Genomic DNA, 14,644 nt, shown 5'->3' on the forward strand with positions numbered 1-14,644 from the left:
GAAAGGGTACAGGTAGCAGGGAGAGGGGACCACGCTATGCATGTCAACAAAATTCCATTTTGATGCAGTCAGCTGCTTTTAATTCCTCATGAAAAGGAATGTGGGATCAAAAGATAACACCCACCTGAGTTTGCTTTTTTCCTTCTCCCTCTCAATCAATTTTCCTTTCATGCCATGTGTTTATAGATCATAAGCATGAGGGCAGGAACTGCCTTACTAGTGCATTTGTGAGTTGCCCTGGGAGCCTGGGTTTTTGTGTGTGTTTTATTGCACAAGAGCAGGAAAAAAATGTTTTAGATAGATAAAAGAAGTTTTGAAAAGAATCTAAATAAATTAGAACCTTGTTCTAATTCATGAAAGGAGTGTTTATCTAAAGTTAATGTCACAAGTTTGGGTATTTGACTATACCCACACAGGGCTCCTTGTGCATGTGCCACCATTTTTGTTTACTCTCCCCTTCTAGCATCCAACTCCTTCCCCTATGTCAAAAAGAGGATTCCCGTTAGTCATGAGCACCAGGTCAACCTGAAGCCGATTGATGTGGCAACTGATGAAATCAAGGCAAAGACAGCCGAGCTGCAGCAACTGTGTACTTCAGCAGATGTTGACATGATCCAATTGCAGCTGAAGCTTCAAGGCTCCGTTTCAGTGCAGGTTGGTGGCTGGGCACACTATAAATCACCACCACCACCATCATCAATTTATTCATCACCTTCAAACAACCATCACATCAGGGGTAGCTTTGCCAAATTACTGTTGTAAGTCATTCTGAGCTGCTTCCCACTATTGCAATCATCTAGGCCAACACCCTGCAGTGCAAGGATCTCAACCAAAAGCATCCATGACAGATGGCCATCTGCTTAAAAACCTCCAATGAAGGAAAGTCCACAACCTGCCAAGGGAATCTTTTCCACAGCTCTAATTGTCAGAAAGTTATTTCTGATGTTTAACCAGAATCTCCTTTCTTGTAACTTGAAGCTATTGGTTCAAGTCCGACTCTCTGGAGCAGGAGAGAAGTTTGCTCCATCTTGCATAGGACAGCCCTTGAGATAACTGAAGATGGCTCTCATATCTCCTCTTAGTCTTCTCTTTCCCAGGTTAAATAGACCTAGTTCCCTCAATTGTTCTCCATAAGTCTTGGTTTCCTGACCATTGATTATCTTTGTTGCCCTCCTCTGCACATGTTCCAGCTTGTCAATATCCTTCTTAAATTGTGGTGCACAGAACTGGACATAATAGCATCCAGGGATGATGTTCCCTTGGTAATTCCCATGGGTGAATAACTTGTTGCAGATCTAGTAGCATGGATAGAACTTCCATGTTACCTTGCATTGCCTTAAGTGATGCTTTTTTGGATGGAGTTGATTTCCACATTCAGTGCCCGGGCACCAAGGATACAGGCATGAGTGATTGTACTTGGCATATGTGAACCATAAGAAGAGGCAATGAAGGTTTGGGAATCAATTTGTGAAGCAGTCCATGCTTTTAACATGCTTTTAATACATGCATGGGGTGGAGGGCATTTCTCTCATAAAAAGGTAAAGGTAAAGGGACCCCTGACCATTAGGTCCAGTCGTGACCGACTCTGGGGTTGCGCGCTCATCTCGCATTATTGGCCGAGGGAGCCGGCATACAGCTTCCAGGTCATGTGGCCAGCATGACAAAGCTGCTTCTGGAGAACCAGAGCAGCACATGGAAACACCGTTTACCTTCCCGCTGTAGCGGTTCCTATTTATCTACTTGCACTTTGACATGCTTTCGAACTGCTAGGTTGGCAGGAGCTGGGACCAAGCAACGGGAGCTCATCCCGTCACAGGGATTCGAACCGCCGACCTTCTGATCAGCAAGCCCTAGGCTCAGTGGTTTAACCACAGCGCCACCTGGGTCTCTCATACCCTTCCACAATCATCACTGGAATTCTTGAGTATTCTGATTGACAGAAGGAGGAGGATAGATAAAAGATGGTACTTGTTTACACAACTTGTAATGATTTATGGAATGCAGTGTTACAAGATGTGTTGATGACCTCTCTTAGATTACTTTAAAAGGGGGATTAGACAAATCAATGGAGGAAGAGGAGGGGGGCTTTATTTATTAGTGGTGATGGCAAAATGGAACCTCTAAATAACAGTGACAGAAGGAGGAAATGGCTGTTGCTGGCCATTGTGGGAGGAAGGAACACTGGACCAGAAGGACCTTTCGACCCAGAAGGGGTCCTCCTAGAATCTTCTCTGTTTTTTTCTGAAATTTCTCTGATTTTTGTCTGAAATCTGTAGGAATTTAATTCTGTGTTTTAACTTTTCTTAGGTCAATGCTGGCCCACTAGCCTATGCACGGGCTTTCCTAGATGACAAGCACTCCAGCAAATATCCCAGCAAGAAGGTGAACGAACTGAAAGAAATGTTCAGGTAGTTATGTTTTATTTTAATTTATTATGTTTATTTCTCATCTGCAATGGGATCCAAGGCAGTGTGTAGGAGGGATCTCAAGCATAATCCCATCCCAGCATTGTCCAGACCCACATAGTTGGAATGAGGTGACTGTCCCCTGTGCCTTCAAATGATACTTTGGGTGCCCACCTAACAGACATTTCTGTGAAACTGCAGGGAACAGAGTCCTCCCCACTATGCTGCGGGGAAGCGGGCATAATCCCAACATACCAAGGGCCTTCTGTACTCTGCACACACAAAACAGAACCAAATCAAATGCAGGAACATGTACTTGTCTCTTCTTTTGTTTTGTCTTTTGTGGAGAAGGGTGTAGAGGAAAGCAAATTCCACCACCACCACCCCTGGAACATCCCCTTAATCTCCTGGGCTTCCTAGGATCCAAAGCTAATCTTTACACATTATGGAATGTGTAATTAGTTTCGTAAAATATAACAACAATGCAAAGATTCTCAGGATGTGGAATTTGTCCGAATGTCAGCTCCATTGAGACACATTGTCCTGCACATCAATGCTTATTTCATTGCTTATTTGCCAACCTGGTGGCCTCCATGTGTTTTGGAGTATAATCCCCATCAGCCCCAGCCAATGCATCCATAGAAACAACAACATCTGGAGCACACCAGGTTTAGAAAGGCTGACTTTGAACAGTATAACAGGCTACAATATAAGAGGCTAGATCAGGGGTCAGCAAACTTTTTATCAGGGGGCCGGTCCACTGTCCCTCAGACCTTGTGGGGGGCCAGACTATATTTCAAAAAATATAAATACCTTGCAAGCCAGTCCCACAGCTTCCTCCGGACTCTGGAGCACGTCTTGGCACTGCCCGTCCACCTGCGTTGTTGACAAGCAGCAGCCACTCCATCGGCCCATCCCTGCAGAGCTCCCAGGCAGCATGCACCACGCACTGCGGCCCGTCATCCACAGCCAGGTTGGTGGGCAGGCCGCACATGTGGAGCGCCGAGCAGGCACCGCACAGCTTGCCCTCCAGCTGCTCCAGTGAGGCTGCCGAGTGCGCCACTAGCAGCAGCAACAAGCCGTGTGCCAGGCCAGCAGGCGTGCCAAGCTCCGGCTGAAACCCTGCGCCACGCCCATCACGATGCCCATGGTGCGGCCCAGACCCACTGCCCAGCTGCTGGCCTCTCCATCAATGGCTGCGCTGGGTTTACCTCAGCGCAAAGGTGGTGAGGCTTCGGATTGGCTGCTGCAGCCAATCCGAAGCCTCTCCACCATTGCTGCCCGCCAGAGGCCTCCACAGCATTCGGATTGACTGCAGGAGCTTCCTGCAGCCAATCTGAAGCCGTGCCAGCATCACAGAAGTCAGTCCCCACATGGTGAAGTGTCCATGGCTTCATTTCCAGGAAACGTCGTGCCACACCACACCGCTTTAGCTCAGCACGGGGACTGACCAAGCGGGCAGCAGGGTCTGTGGGCCAGATTTACAAGCCTGGTGGGCCGCATCCAGCCTGCAGGCCTTAGTTTTCTGACCCCTGGGCTAGATTTACATAATTGACTCCAAGGCAGTTTTCCTGACAGCTGTGAGGAAGCAGTCTTTCTCCCTGAATTAAAAGTGGTGAGACATTTCAGTCACACAACTCAGAATTATTATCATCATAATTTAATAATAATAATAATAGTTAATTTTGTAAGTCACTTTATATGAAAGATAAAGCCTCAAAGCAACCTAACAAAATAAAATACAATAAATAGAAGCAATTTAAAACCAGAAAAAATTAAGTAGTGGACAATACAAAATACATAAAATGCTCATTCAAAGCCATATTATTTTTATATGGTTTTTATTGTGTGGTTTTATATTATAATTGTTGCAAACCACTTTTATTTTTTAATATAAATAGCAATATATAAATATTTTTTATAAAATAATAAGGGCAAATCCTACTCACTTAAAGACTGACAACAATGGTGCCAAGTTTATAATGTATACTATTTTATTTTAGCATTAGATGTCTCCTTGTGGGGCATTCCAAAAGACAGCATATAAATGTTTTGAGAATATGACCCATATTCCTTTGCCTAGACAAAGGTACAGTACTAGAAAAGGTTGTCAGCTGCCAGAATCCAGGCCTGTGCACTAGGCCATCTCAGTATCGCAAGTGCCAATGTCAATGCATACGCCTATTTGTTTTGCAGCTTCACTGCCTACATGAGTCAGCCGGGACCCCATAAATTCTGTTTTCTCTCAACAGGAAGTTTATTCAGGCCTGTGGGATTGCCCTTGAGCTCAATGAACGCCTAATCAAGGAGGACCAGGCAGAATACCACGAAGAGCTGAAGTCCAACTTCAGGGACATGGTGAAAGAGCTTTCAGACATCATCCACGAACAGGTAGAGTCCAGGCGGGCTGCTCTGAAAGCACAGAGCCTCTCCCAGCCAAGGCATCAAGATATGTGGCCATTGATTTTCATGATGATGATGATGATGATGATGATGATGATGATGATGATCCTTATGCTATTAGTCTCCTTGGCACCTTGGCAATATGAACAGGTCCCTGTTCCACAGAATTAAAATATGAAATGCACAGTTGAGAAACAACAGAGGGAGAAAAAAGAGGAGCGAGAATGTGAGCAAATGCCATTTACACAAGTTTATCAAGCTTGGTTAAAGCTGTAAAATAGGAAAAGGGTCAAAGGTTTCTTGGATTGTTGTTTTGTTATTTAGTTGTTTAGTTGTGTCCAACTCTACGTGACCCCATGGTCCAGAGCACACCAGGCACTCCTGTCTTGCATTGCCTCACGCAGTTTGGTCAGACTCATGTTGGTAGCTTCGAGAACACTGTCCAACCATCTCGTCCTCCGTTGTCCCCTTCTCCTTGTGCCCTCAATCTTTCCCAACATCAGGGTCTTTTCCAAGGATTCTTCTCTTCTCATGAGGTGGCCAAAGTATTGGAGCCTCAGCTTCACGATCTGTCCTTCCAGGGAGCACTCAGGGCTGATTTCCTTAAGAATGGATAGGTTTGATCTTCTTGCAGTCCATGGGACTCTCAAGAGTCTCCTCCAGCACCATAATTCAAAAGCATCAATTCTTCGGCAATCAGCCTTCTTGATGGTCCAGTTCTCATTTCCATACATCACTATTTAACTATTTGCCAGGAGGTGATGGGACAAGTGGCCATGATCTTAGGTTTTTGATGTTGAGCTCCAGACCATATTTTGTGCTCTCCTCTTTCACCCTCATTAAAATATTCTTTAATTTCTCCTCACTTTCTGCCATCAAGGTTGTGTCATCAGCATATCTGAGGTTGTTGATATTTTTTCCGGCAATCTTAATTCCAGTTTGGGATTCATCCATCCAGCCTTTTCCATGATGAATTCTGCATATAGGTTAAATAAGCAGGGAGACAATATACAGCCTTGTCGTACTCCTTTCCCAATTTTGAACCAATCAGTTATTCCATATCCAGTTCTAACGGTAGCTTCTTGTCCCACATAGAGATTTCTCAGGAGACAGATGAGGTGATCAGGCACTCCCATTTCTTTAAGAACTTGCCATAGTTTGCGGTGGTCAACACAGTCAAATCCTTATGCGTAGTCAATTTAACAGAAGTAGATGTTTTTCTGGAACTCTCTATCTTTCTCCATAATCCAGCACATGTTTGCAATTTGGTCTCTGGTTCCTCTGCCCCTTCAAAATCCAGCTTGCACTTCTGGGAGTTCTCAGTCCACATACTACTTAAGCCTGCCTTGCAGAATTTTAAGCATAACCTTGCTAGCATGTGAAATGAGCGCAATTGTGCGGTAGTTGGAGCATTCTTTGGCACTGCCCTTCTTTGGGATTGGGATGTAGACTGATCTTCTCCAATCCTCTGGCCATTGCTGAGTTTTCCAAACTTGCTGGCATATTGGGTGTAGCACCTTAACAGCATCATCTTTTAAATTTTTAAATAGTTCAGCTGGAATATTATCACTTCCACTGGCCTTGTTATTAGCAGTGCTTTCTAAGGCCTATTTGACTTCACTCTCCAAGATGTCTGGCTCAAGGTCAGCAACCACACTACCTGGGGTGTAGGAGACCTCCATATCTTTCTGGTATAATTGCTCTGTGTATTCTTGCCACCTCTTCTTGATGTTTTCTGCTTCTGTTAGGTCCTTTCCACTTTTGTCCTTTATTATGGTAATCTTTGTACGAAATGTTCCTTTCATATCTCCAATTTTCTTGAACAGATCTCTGTTTTTCCCCATTCTGTTGTTATCTTCTATTTCTTTGCATTCCTTGTTTAAGAAGGCCATCTTTGTATTTATGGTCGTGGTGCTATAAAGTTCGTTAGTGGGTCGTAAAACACTCACGGACCCACACCGCCAACCCTTAATAGCGCCCAGCACGCTCCCAGCGGTCTCTGTTAAAATTCTTCTTCTTCTCGGACCCAGCAGAGTTACCGCGCAACTGGAAATCAGATAGCAGTCGTTGTCTTCAAGAAATCAAGCACACCGTAGCTTCTAAACTAATTTAAACTTTATTTACAGATACTTAACATGTGCCGCTCTGGTTCGCCAGAAGTGGCTTTGTCATGCTGGCCACATGAACCTGGAAGCTGTACGCCGGCTCGCTCGGCCAATAATGGGAGATGAGCGCGCAACCCCAGAGTCGGTCACAACTGGACCTAAGGGTCAGGGGTCCCTTTACCTTTACCTTAACATGATACATCTAAACCAGGGGTCCCCAAACTAAGGCCCGGGGGCCGGATGCGGCCCAATCGCCTTCTCAATCCGGCCCACAGACAGTCCGGGAACCAGCATGTTTTTACATGAGTAGAATGTGTCCTTTTATTTAAAATGCATCTCTGGGTTATTTGTGGGGCCTGCCTGGTGTTTTTACATGAGTAGAATGTGTCCTTATATTTAAAATACATCACTGGGTTATTTGTGGGGCTTAGGAATTCTTTCATATTTTTTTCCAAAATATAATCCGGCCCCCCACAAGGTCTGAGGGACAGTGGACTGGCCCCCTGCTGAAAAAGTTTGCTGACCTCTGATCTAAACCAACAGAACTGAGCTGCATGCTAGCAGCGCTCTTATCCCTAAACACTCCTCCACAGATCTCCTGTCTCCTAGCTCTCTCATCTCATGCTCAAACTCTCTCCAACAACCAACACACAATACATTCTCTTTTCAGTATCATTTATGTTGCACAGCAGTCAGCACGTAGCCACAATGGGCTGGCACCCAGAGAATAAGACCATCTGAGAGTGTTTTTAACTCCTTGCTTTCCAGAATCCCAAGACTCTTGTCTCTCCTTGCTATTTTTTTGGAAGTCTGCATTCAATTTCCTGGATCTTCTACTATCTCCCTTGCATTTTGCTTGCCTTCTCTCCCCCGCTATTTGTAAGGCCTCATTGGACGGCCACTTTGCTTTCTTGGATTTCCTTTTCATTGGGATGGTTTTCGTTGCTGCCTCCTGTATAATGTTAACGAGCCTCCATCCAGAGTTCTTCAGTTATTGTGTAGCAAAAGTCAACACCAGGTTTGAGCAGGTCCTGGACACACCAATCTCTGTTGCTGCCCCTCCTTATGTCAGTGGGCCCTGGTCAGTGAGCAGGAGTCCAGCCAATGGCTCTAGCCATCATTTAAAATTACAGTACCATAATACGCTAGAATGATGGTGGCACATCAGCATTGTGGGAAACTTAAAATGACAGCTTCATCCAGCTACCTGCCACTGCTCATAGTGCAGGACCAGGCCTTTAAAGAAAAGAAAAGAAACCACAGGAGAGGCATAAGCCATGGACCCTGGCAAAGGGTGAGGTTCTTGGCAGCTGGCCAACACTGATGCCAACACTGAGCAGCTGTGATACCAACACTAGGCAGATTTTTAAATGGGGTGTGCTTGTGTAAATTGGATATCCTTTCAGGATCAGAGCAGCAGCAGCAGCAGCAATCATAATAATCATCACCATCCGTACCCTGCAATGTGGTAATCTAGAATCTGCAGTTAGAATAAACAGTGCACACAAACAGTGGCAGAAGGCTATGATGATGTGACCTCCAACATGTGCAGCCCTGTTGAGGCAGTTGTTAAGGCTGGGCTGAAATGTCTCTCCCTGACTTTGGCCTCTCCAGTTTCACTCCCCACATTCATAGGAGGCATTATGGTGTGGGAATGGAATATGGGGGCCCAGGAACAGCACCTCATCATGTAGGGCCTTTATTAGGGGATGGGGGTGGGTTTACAGACATCTCCAGCCAAGTGAAATGCTGTCACCACTGCAAAAATGACAATGAGAAAAAGGTATGCTCAGAGGGTGATTTTAGGACAACTGTGCACATACCTCCCTGCTGAATTTTGGCTCAACTTTGGTTCCGACATGCTTGGTTCCTCTGCTGTTTGAAAGCTGAGAGTTCTTCAGAGAAAGCAAACCATGATAGGAATAACAGCAAGAACAAAATGAAAAATGGGCACCCACATTCAATAAATAGCTGGAGGCTGGACACGAGTGCAGAACTGGGGTACCTGCGTGACTGACAGTCAGCTTTTACTTTCTCCCCTTCCCCCTCCCCTGAAATCCATGAAGAGGGCCTGCCTGCCTGGGAATCTATAACCCTGCCCTTCTGTACATAGCCTCCAGGGCACATTATAAACAAAATTAAAACAATGCAAATTAGCTTCTCAATACTGAAAGTGTTTAGAGGTTGAACATACCCCCAGAGACACACTATGGCAACACACCCACAATTCCCTCCCAGTTTTCTGCTGTTTTATTTGCATGTGGATGACTGGAACAGCTTCTGCATTCTGTTAATATTCAAATGGAGAAAACAAACTTCTAAGAATGATCTCTTAAGTAATGGGGCCATTAGGAGTCAGTTTGGAACAGGCTGTCATTTTTGATGCACTCCAGATTGTTATTCAAAAAAGCTTCCCATAGTTTGCCTGTCTTGGGTGTTTGGTGGGTGGAGAAGATTGCAGATGATCTGATGCAGCCTATCCTAGTAGTTACATACTTAAAGAGGATGCTCAAGAAGCTTCAAAGATCCACAGCCCCACTTCCTAACTGAAAAAGCTAACAGCATTTGGGCAAATAGCCAGTTGCAGTTTTAAGTCTTCAAAATGAAGACGGTTGTGATGGGTGCTGTACAGGGCATATCCCCTGTACAGATTCAACGCAAGATCCCAAATGAACTTTTAAAAAATATTTTAAAGCAAGTATACTTCTAGTCCTCCTCCTGGATTTGAAAAGTTTGGAAATCGTGTGAGCAGTGTCTGCTTCAAGCTCCAAACTAAAAGTACTGGATTTTCTTGCTTCCAGCATTCACAGACTGTGTAACATTCAGCATGGCAGATCACCTACCCTCCTAGAGTAGATGGGGAATTGGTGTCCCTCCAGACATTGTAGGGCTCATGAGAGTTGAAAGACCCACCATCTCTGAAGGCCAGTCTTCTCATTCATGACATATAAGTAACTCTTGCTCTGTTCCCCTAATACAAATCATCCATTCAGGTATTTCCCAAACCCCACACAGGTCTTACTTTAACTTGAAACAAAAAAACCCCAAATCCTGCAAAGCCCAGATTTGAGCAACTGTTGTCATTTAGGAGAACTCTTGAACCACACTTCCAAAACAGGAAGTGGGGCTGCACATTCCTGGAGCAGGCTATGGCTCCAAGACAGGGTTATAGAAAAAGCCACACAAGGGCTTGCCAGAAATAAAGGTTTTGGGCTTTAAAAACCCAGTCAGTTGGGTGGCTGTTAGTTATCCTGAAGTTTCTTGAAACTATACTTGGTTTTAAAAATTATTAGTAGGGTGGGGAAAACCCCTCAAGAGGTCATCTACTGGGAAAAATCACAATGACTAGGTCTGGGGTACAAGTCTTGCACTGTTTTGGACAGGTTCCTTGATTTGGCAATCAAGCCCAGCAGATGGGTGACCACACTGTGTCTCAACTTGAAAGATGTGGCATTCTGAAGAAAAGCAGGGAGTCCCCCATTTGCCCACACCACTGCTGGTGTGGCGTGGAGCTGGTTGCTCTTTTACTGCTCTGAACTTTGGACTGGTGTTCTTTTGTACAACATGTCTCAGCATATCTGGAACATTGTCACCAGAAGCCAGCAGGAGTGTGGCAGATAGAGCAGCTTTCCCCAACCTGGTGTCCTCCTGATGCTTTAGACTACAACTCCCATCTGCCCCAGCCAGCATGGCCCACAGTCAAGGATTATGATCATCGGAGTTGCAGTTCAAAGCATCTGAAAGGCACCAGGGTGGAGAGAGATGGGTGAGCATTTTGGACTAGGACAAGGGAGACCCAGAGTCAGATCTCTGTTTGGCCACAAAGCTCACGGAGTGAGTTTGGGCCAGTCATAATCTTCCAGCCCAGCCCACCATGCAGGGTTGTTGTGAGGCCAAAACTGGGCAGAGGGGGAGCCATGTATGTTGCTCTGTCCTTTGAGGAAAGATGAGGGAGAACCATAAAGAAATGATAAATATCACAACAGCAGCAGCACTGGTATCATCCCCAGTGGAAATATAACTCTCTACCAGAAAGTCTAGCTTCCTTAATCTCTGGTTGCACTGCTCCAAATAACAGTTCTGGACTGTGTAAAGAAATGCCAGACTGTTCTTCTCCTTGAACTACAGCACATCTTGACATGAACCAGAGCACTAAAGAATCTTTCTGGTACTTTTGATTACTGGAAGTGTGTTGAACTGGGAAGTTAATGGCTCACAATATTAACACCCAGAGTAAGCTCCACTTATTCCAGTTGACCTGTTTATTAAGCATTTATCCTGATTCGTTTGAAGGGAGATCAGACAAGGTTGATTATTTATTGAGCATTCATTCTGATGTGTTTGCAGAGAGGTTAGATGACATTTATGTCCAGTGCATTTCCCCTGCTCCCCACTTTCCTTATTGCAGAAAGTCTGCAAAACCTCTCAATCTACTATAACTGTGTGATTAGAATTTGCCATATATTATTAATTTCCACCTGAAAATAGCAAATATCTGGACATGCCCCACTTTAAAAAAGGCATCCCAGTTTTTAATAAGTTAATTCAAGATGTGAATAATTTGTTACACCCACCACAGAGGGGGAAAATAATTTAATTAAAAAAGGATACATTTTATTTGCCTTTTCTTCTCTTCCATCAGGTTGTTAATATTAGAAGGTTTCTTCCGACTTCTGTTCTTCATGCATGTTATTCTAAAAGACCAAAATATTATTTCACTTCTCTTCCTCTGCTAGTTGTAAGGGTTAGTAGGGACACACAGTGCTTGCCCTACAGGGGGCATAGAGACCCCTCCCTTAAATGACTATTTTTTTGGAGGCCAAGAGTTAGCAAAAATTGGCCAGGAGGAGGTGGGCTCCCTCCACCTCCCCTCCACCATCTTGAACACTAGTAAGGCAGGAGGTGCTTGGTTAAGACAGGTTGGGGAACATGTGGTCTTTCAGATGTTGTTAAACTCCAAACTCCCATCAGCCCACATGGCTAATGGTCAGAAATGGTGGGAGTTTTATTTCAGCAACATCTGGAGGGCCACAGGTTATGCACCCCTGGGGCTATGAACTATCTTATACATAGCTACTCCTGACAGACAGAAAAGGAATGAGTGACTTTGTAGACACGAGTAGACATTTTCTGTTCTCATGCCATCCCCACCTGTGGCTATGCCCATGCGTGGATGCCACACTTTTTGGAAACTCAGCAGTCTGACGGGAATATTTCAGGGGGCTGAGTGTGGGTGTCAGTACTGGGTTTGTGTTTGCTTTGATCTGCCCTGCAAATCTCTATGCTTTTAACCAGGAGTCCAGGTGCCATGCTTGCATAAGGCACTCCAAAATGGTTCCCAGACATGATCTAGCCTGCCACAAATCTTTGAAACAAGGTGTGAAAGAAACTTGTTATGAATAAAGGCACTGAGCATGATCCAATTGGGTGGTGGGGTGTCCTCCTACACAGAACCCCATTGGAAACAATGCAAGCAGAAAGTTCCAGGTTCAGCCTCTGGTGTTTCCAGGTGAAACAGGAAGAGATTCCTGTCCAAACCCTGGAGAGCCACTTGCATGTAATGCAGACACTTCTGAGCTAATGAATCAACGGTCTGACTCAGTAGAAAGGAATTCCTTTGTTCCTAAATAAAAGAAAGTGGTTTTTACCACTTCCAGAGCAATCTCTTGGTTCTGGAATGCTCCATTGACCCTTTAGGTGTGACCCTGTACAATTATAAGGCAGAATTCAGCAAGAACCGAAACCTAATTATTAGGAAACTCCTTCTAATTGTGAGAACTAGAAGTGGAACAAGCTGTTTAGAGCACTTACGGGATTTCCTTTGTTGGAAGCTTTCAGGACAATTAATAATATCTTAATTTTACAAGTGTTTAACTAGATGATCTTCTGAACCCCTCTGGGGTTATTTTGGAAGCATAGTAGACATCATTGCTAAATAACTTCTTTTTCCCATTCTCTTTTGTTTTCCTTTAATGCTGCCTTTGCAATAACAGCTTTGAAGACCAGGTTGGGTAACACCATTCTACATTTCCTTTTGTGTTGTTGAAACAACTTTTGTTGCTGTTAGGAACAGATAAGGTTTTTGCTTAATTTGCTAACTCAGCTTTGGTTTTTTTTTTAGATATACCAAGAAGATACCATTCACTCCTCATGGATGCATAACACCTTACATGTGTTCTGTGCAATAAGTGGAACTTCGGGCAATGGCTATGGCTTGCTTAGATCTACGTTCGACGTTTAAAAAGAAACTTGGGAATGACTCTTAACATTCTACAGATCTTTCTCAGGAATACTTAGCACTGTTGCCTGAAAGATGTTAACCTCCAAACATGTGAACAAAATAGTCTCAATATTTTTCTTTGTTTAAGCAGAATCCACTGGCTTTCAAACAGGGTACTTGCTTAATTCAGAGTCCGTGAAAGTGCCTCTATGCTTTCCTTCTTGTATCTTTTGTTGTTGTTGTTGCATTCTTAAAATCTATACAAGACACCAAAAGGCATTTATCAAATCACCTTGTACTGAAAAGAATGAACTTGAATACGGTACCATGTAAAGTTGTACAATGGAATATAATAAAGTGTAAAACTGCATTGTAAATAAGGTGGCTGTGTGAACATGTCTTTTGTGCTCAATTTAAAAAGCAGAAGCCAGAAGCCTCTATGTCAAAATACAAGTATTTTACAGAGAGAGAGTGCAAGGTTGGGGAACCTTTTTCAGCCTGGGGGTCACATTCCCTTCTGGGCACCCATTTCGGGGCTACACACCAGGGGTGGGCAGAGTCAGAGGTTGAAAGACTAAACTAATTAATGTATATTTTTCCTTTGCACAGCGGGCCAGCTTCTACAATAAATTCTCTCACCTGTTTTTCTATCCTAAACCCAGGTGAGCCAGAGTCAGCAATGAGAGTTCAAAGTACTATCTAGCCAAGCAAAGACAGTGAAGTAGGATATGAAGCAGGGCCAGTGATGAGGGGTGACTCATGGAGCTCATAGATGGAGCCAGCCCACACGGAGTCCCATGAACGGGGCTGCATTTGGACCTCAGGTTGTTGGCATTCATCTGTCGAGATACAATGGAATGTGCCTCTGGGGGTGGAGTCAAAATGCTGCCTTAGCAGCACCAAAGTATGTAATACACTGGGGTACAAGCCTAGGCAGTGTGTATGGAGATCCTGGGCTCATCTTTTGGATGTAGTCCAAAAGAAAGCAGAGCAATACATTTGGCACCCACTTGGCTGCAGGAGTTGCCGGAAGGAGGCATACCAAGCACCATCCAACTGTTGAAGGAACTCCACTCTGGATTTGTAGAGTTCACTCCTTAGCCATTTCTTCTCCCACAAGGCAATAGAGATTTAGGATCAGAATTTTCCTTCTTCTAGATGAGCTACTTCCCAGGCTGATAAGCTCCATCCGCACCTCACTTCCCTCTACAGCAGGCATCCCCAAACTGCAGCCCTCCAGATGTTTTGGACTACAACTCCCATGATCCCTAGCTAACAGGACCAGTGGTCAGGGAAGATGGGAATTGTAGTCCAAAACATCTGGAGAGCCGAAGTTTGGGGGTGCCTGCTCCACAGCATGTGTAGAAGCCACCTTCTTGACGGTTGGACCCACAATTGATCTTGTCTGTTTAATACACTGGAGCCTGTCTTTCCATGCAGAGGAAGTCCATAACTCACAGAGGGTTTGAGATCCGTTGGCTACCCTCGCCTAGTTTAGCTGGCCAGTCGAA

At 44.5% G+C, this 14,644-nt stretch overlaps 1 protein-coding gene across 2 annotated transcripts in view; it reads left to right on the top strand.

The window, feature by feature from the left end:
• Positions 1–13,513, top strand: part of DOCK11 (dedicator of cytokinesis 11) — a 167,437-nt gene extending 153,924 nt beyond the window's left edge. For both annotated transcript variants that reach the window (XM_060270268.2, XM_060270269.2), the window contains 4 exons: positions 464–654; positions 2,308–2,408; positions 4,658–4,796; positions 13,035–13,513. In XM_060270268.2, the coding sequence (XP_060126251.2) occupies positions 464–654; positions 2,308–2,408; positions 4,658–4,796; positions 13,035–13,154 (551 nt within the window). In that variant the 3' untranslated portion in view covers positions 13,155–13,513. The remainder of the gene's footprint in view (positions 1–463; positions 655–2,307; positions 2,409–4,657; positions 4,797–13,034) is intronic.
• The last annotated feature ends 1,131 nt before the right edge of the window (positions 13,514–14,644 follow it).

This window comes from Zootoca vivipara, chromosome Z2 (genome assembly GCF_965207765.1).
Source record: "Zootoca vivipara chromosome Z2, rZooViv2.hap1.1, whole genome shotgun sequence".
NCBI classification, from domain to species: Eukaryota; Metazoa; Chordata; class Lepidosauria; order Squamata; family Lacertidae; genus Zootoca; species Zootoca vivipara.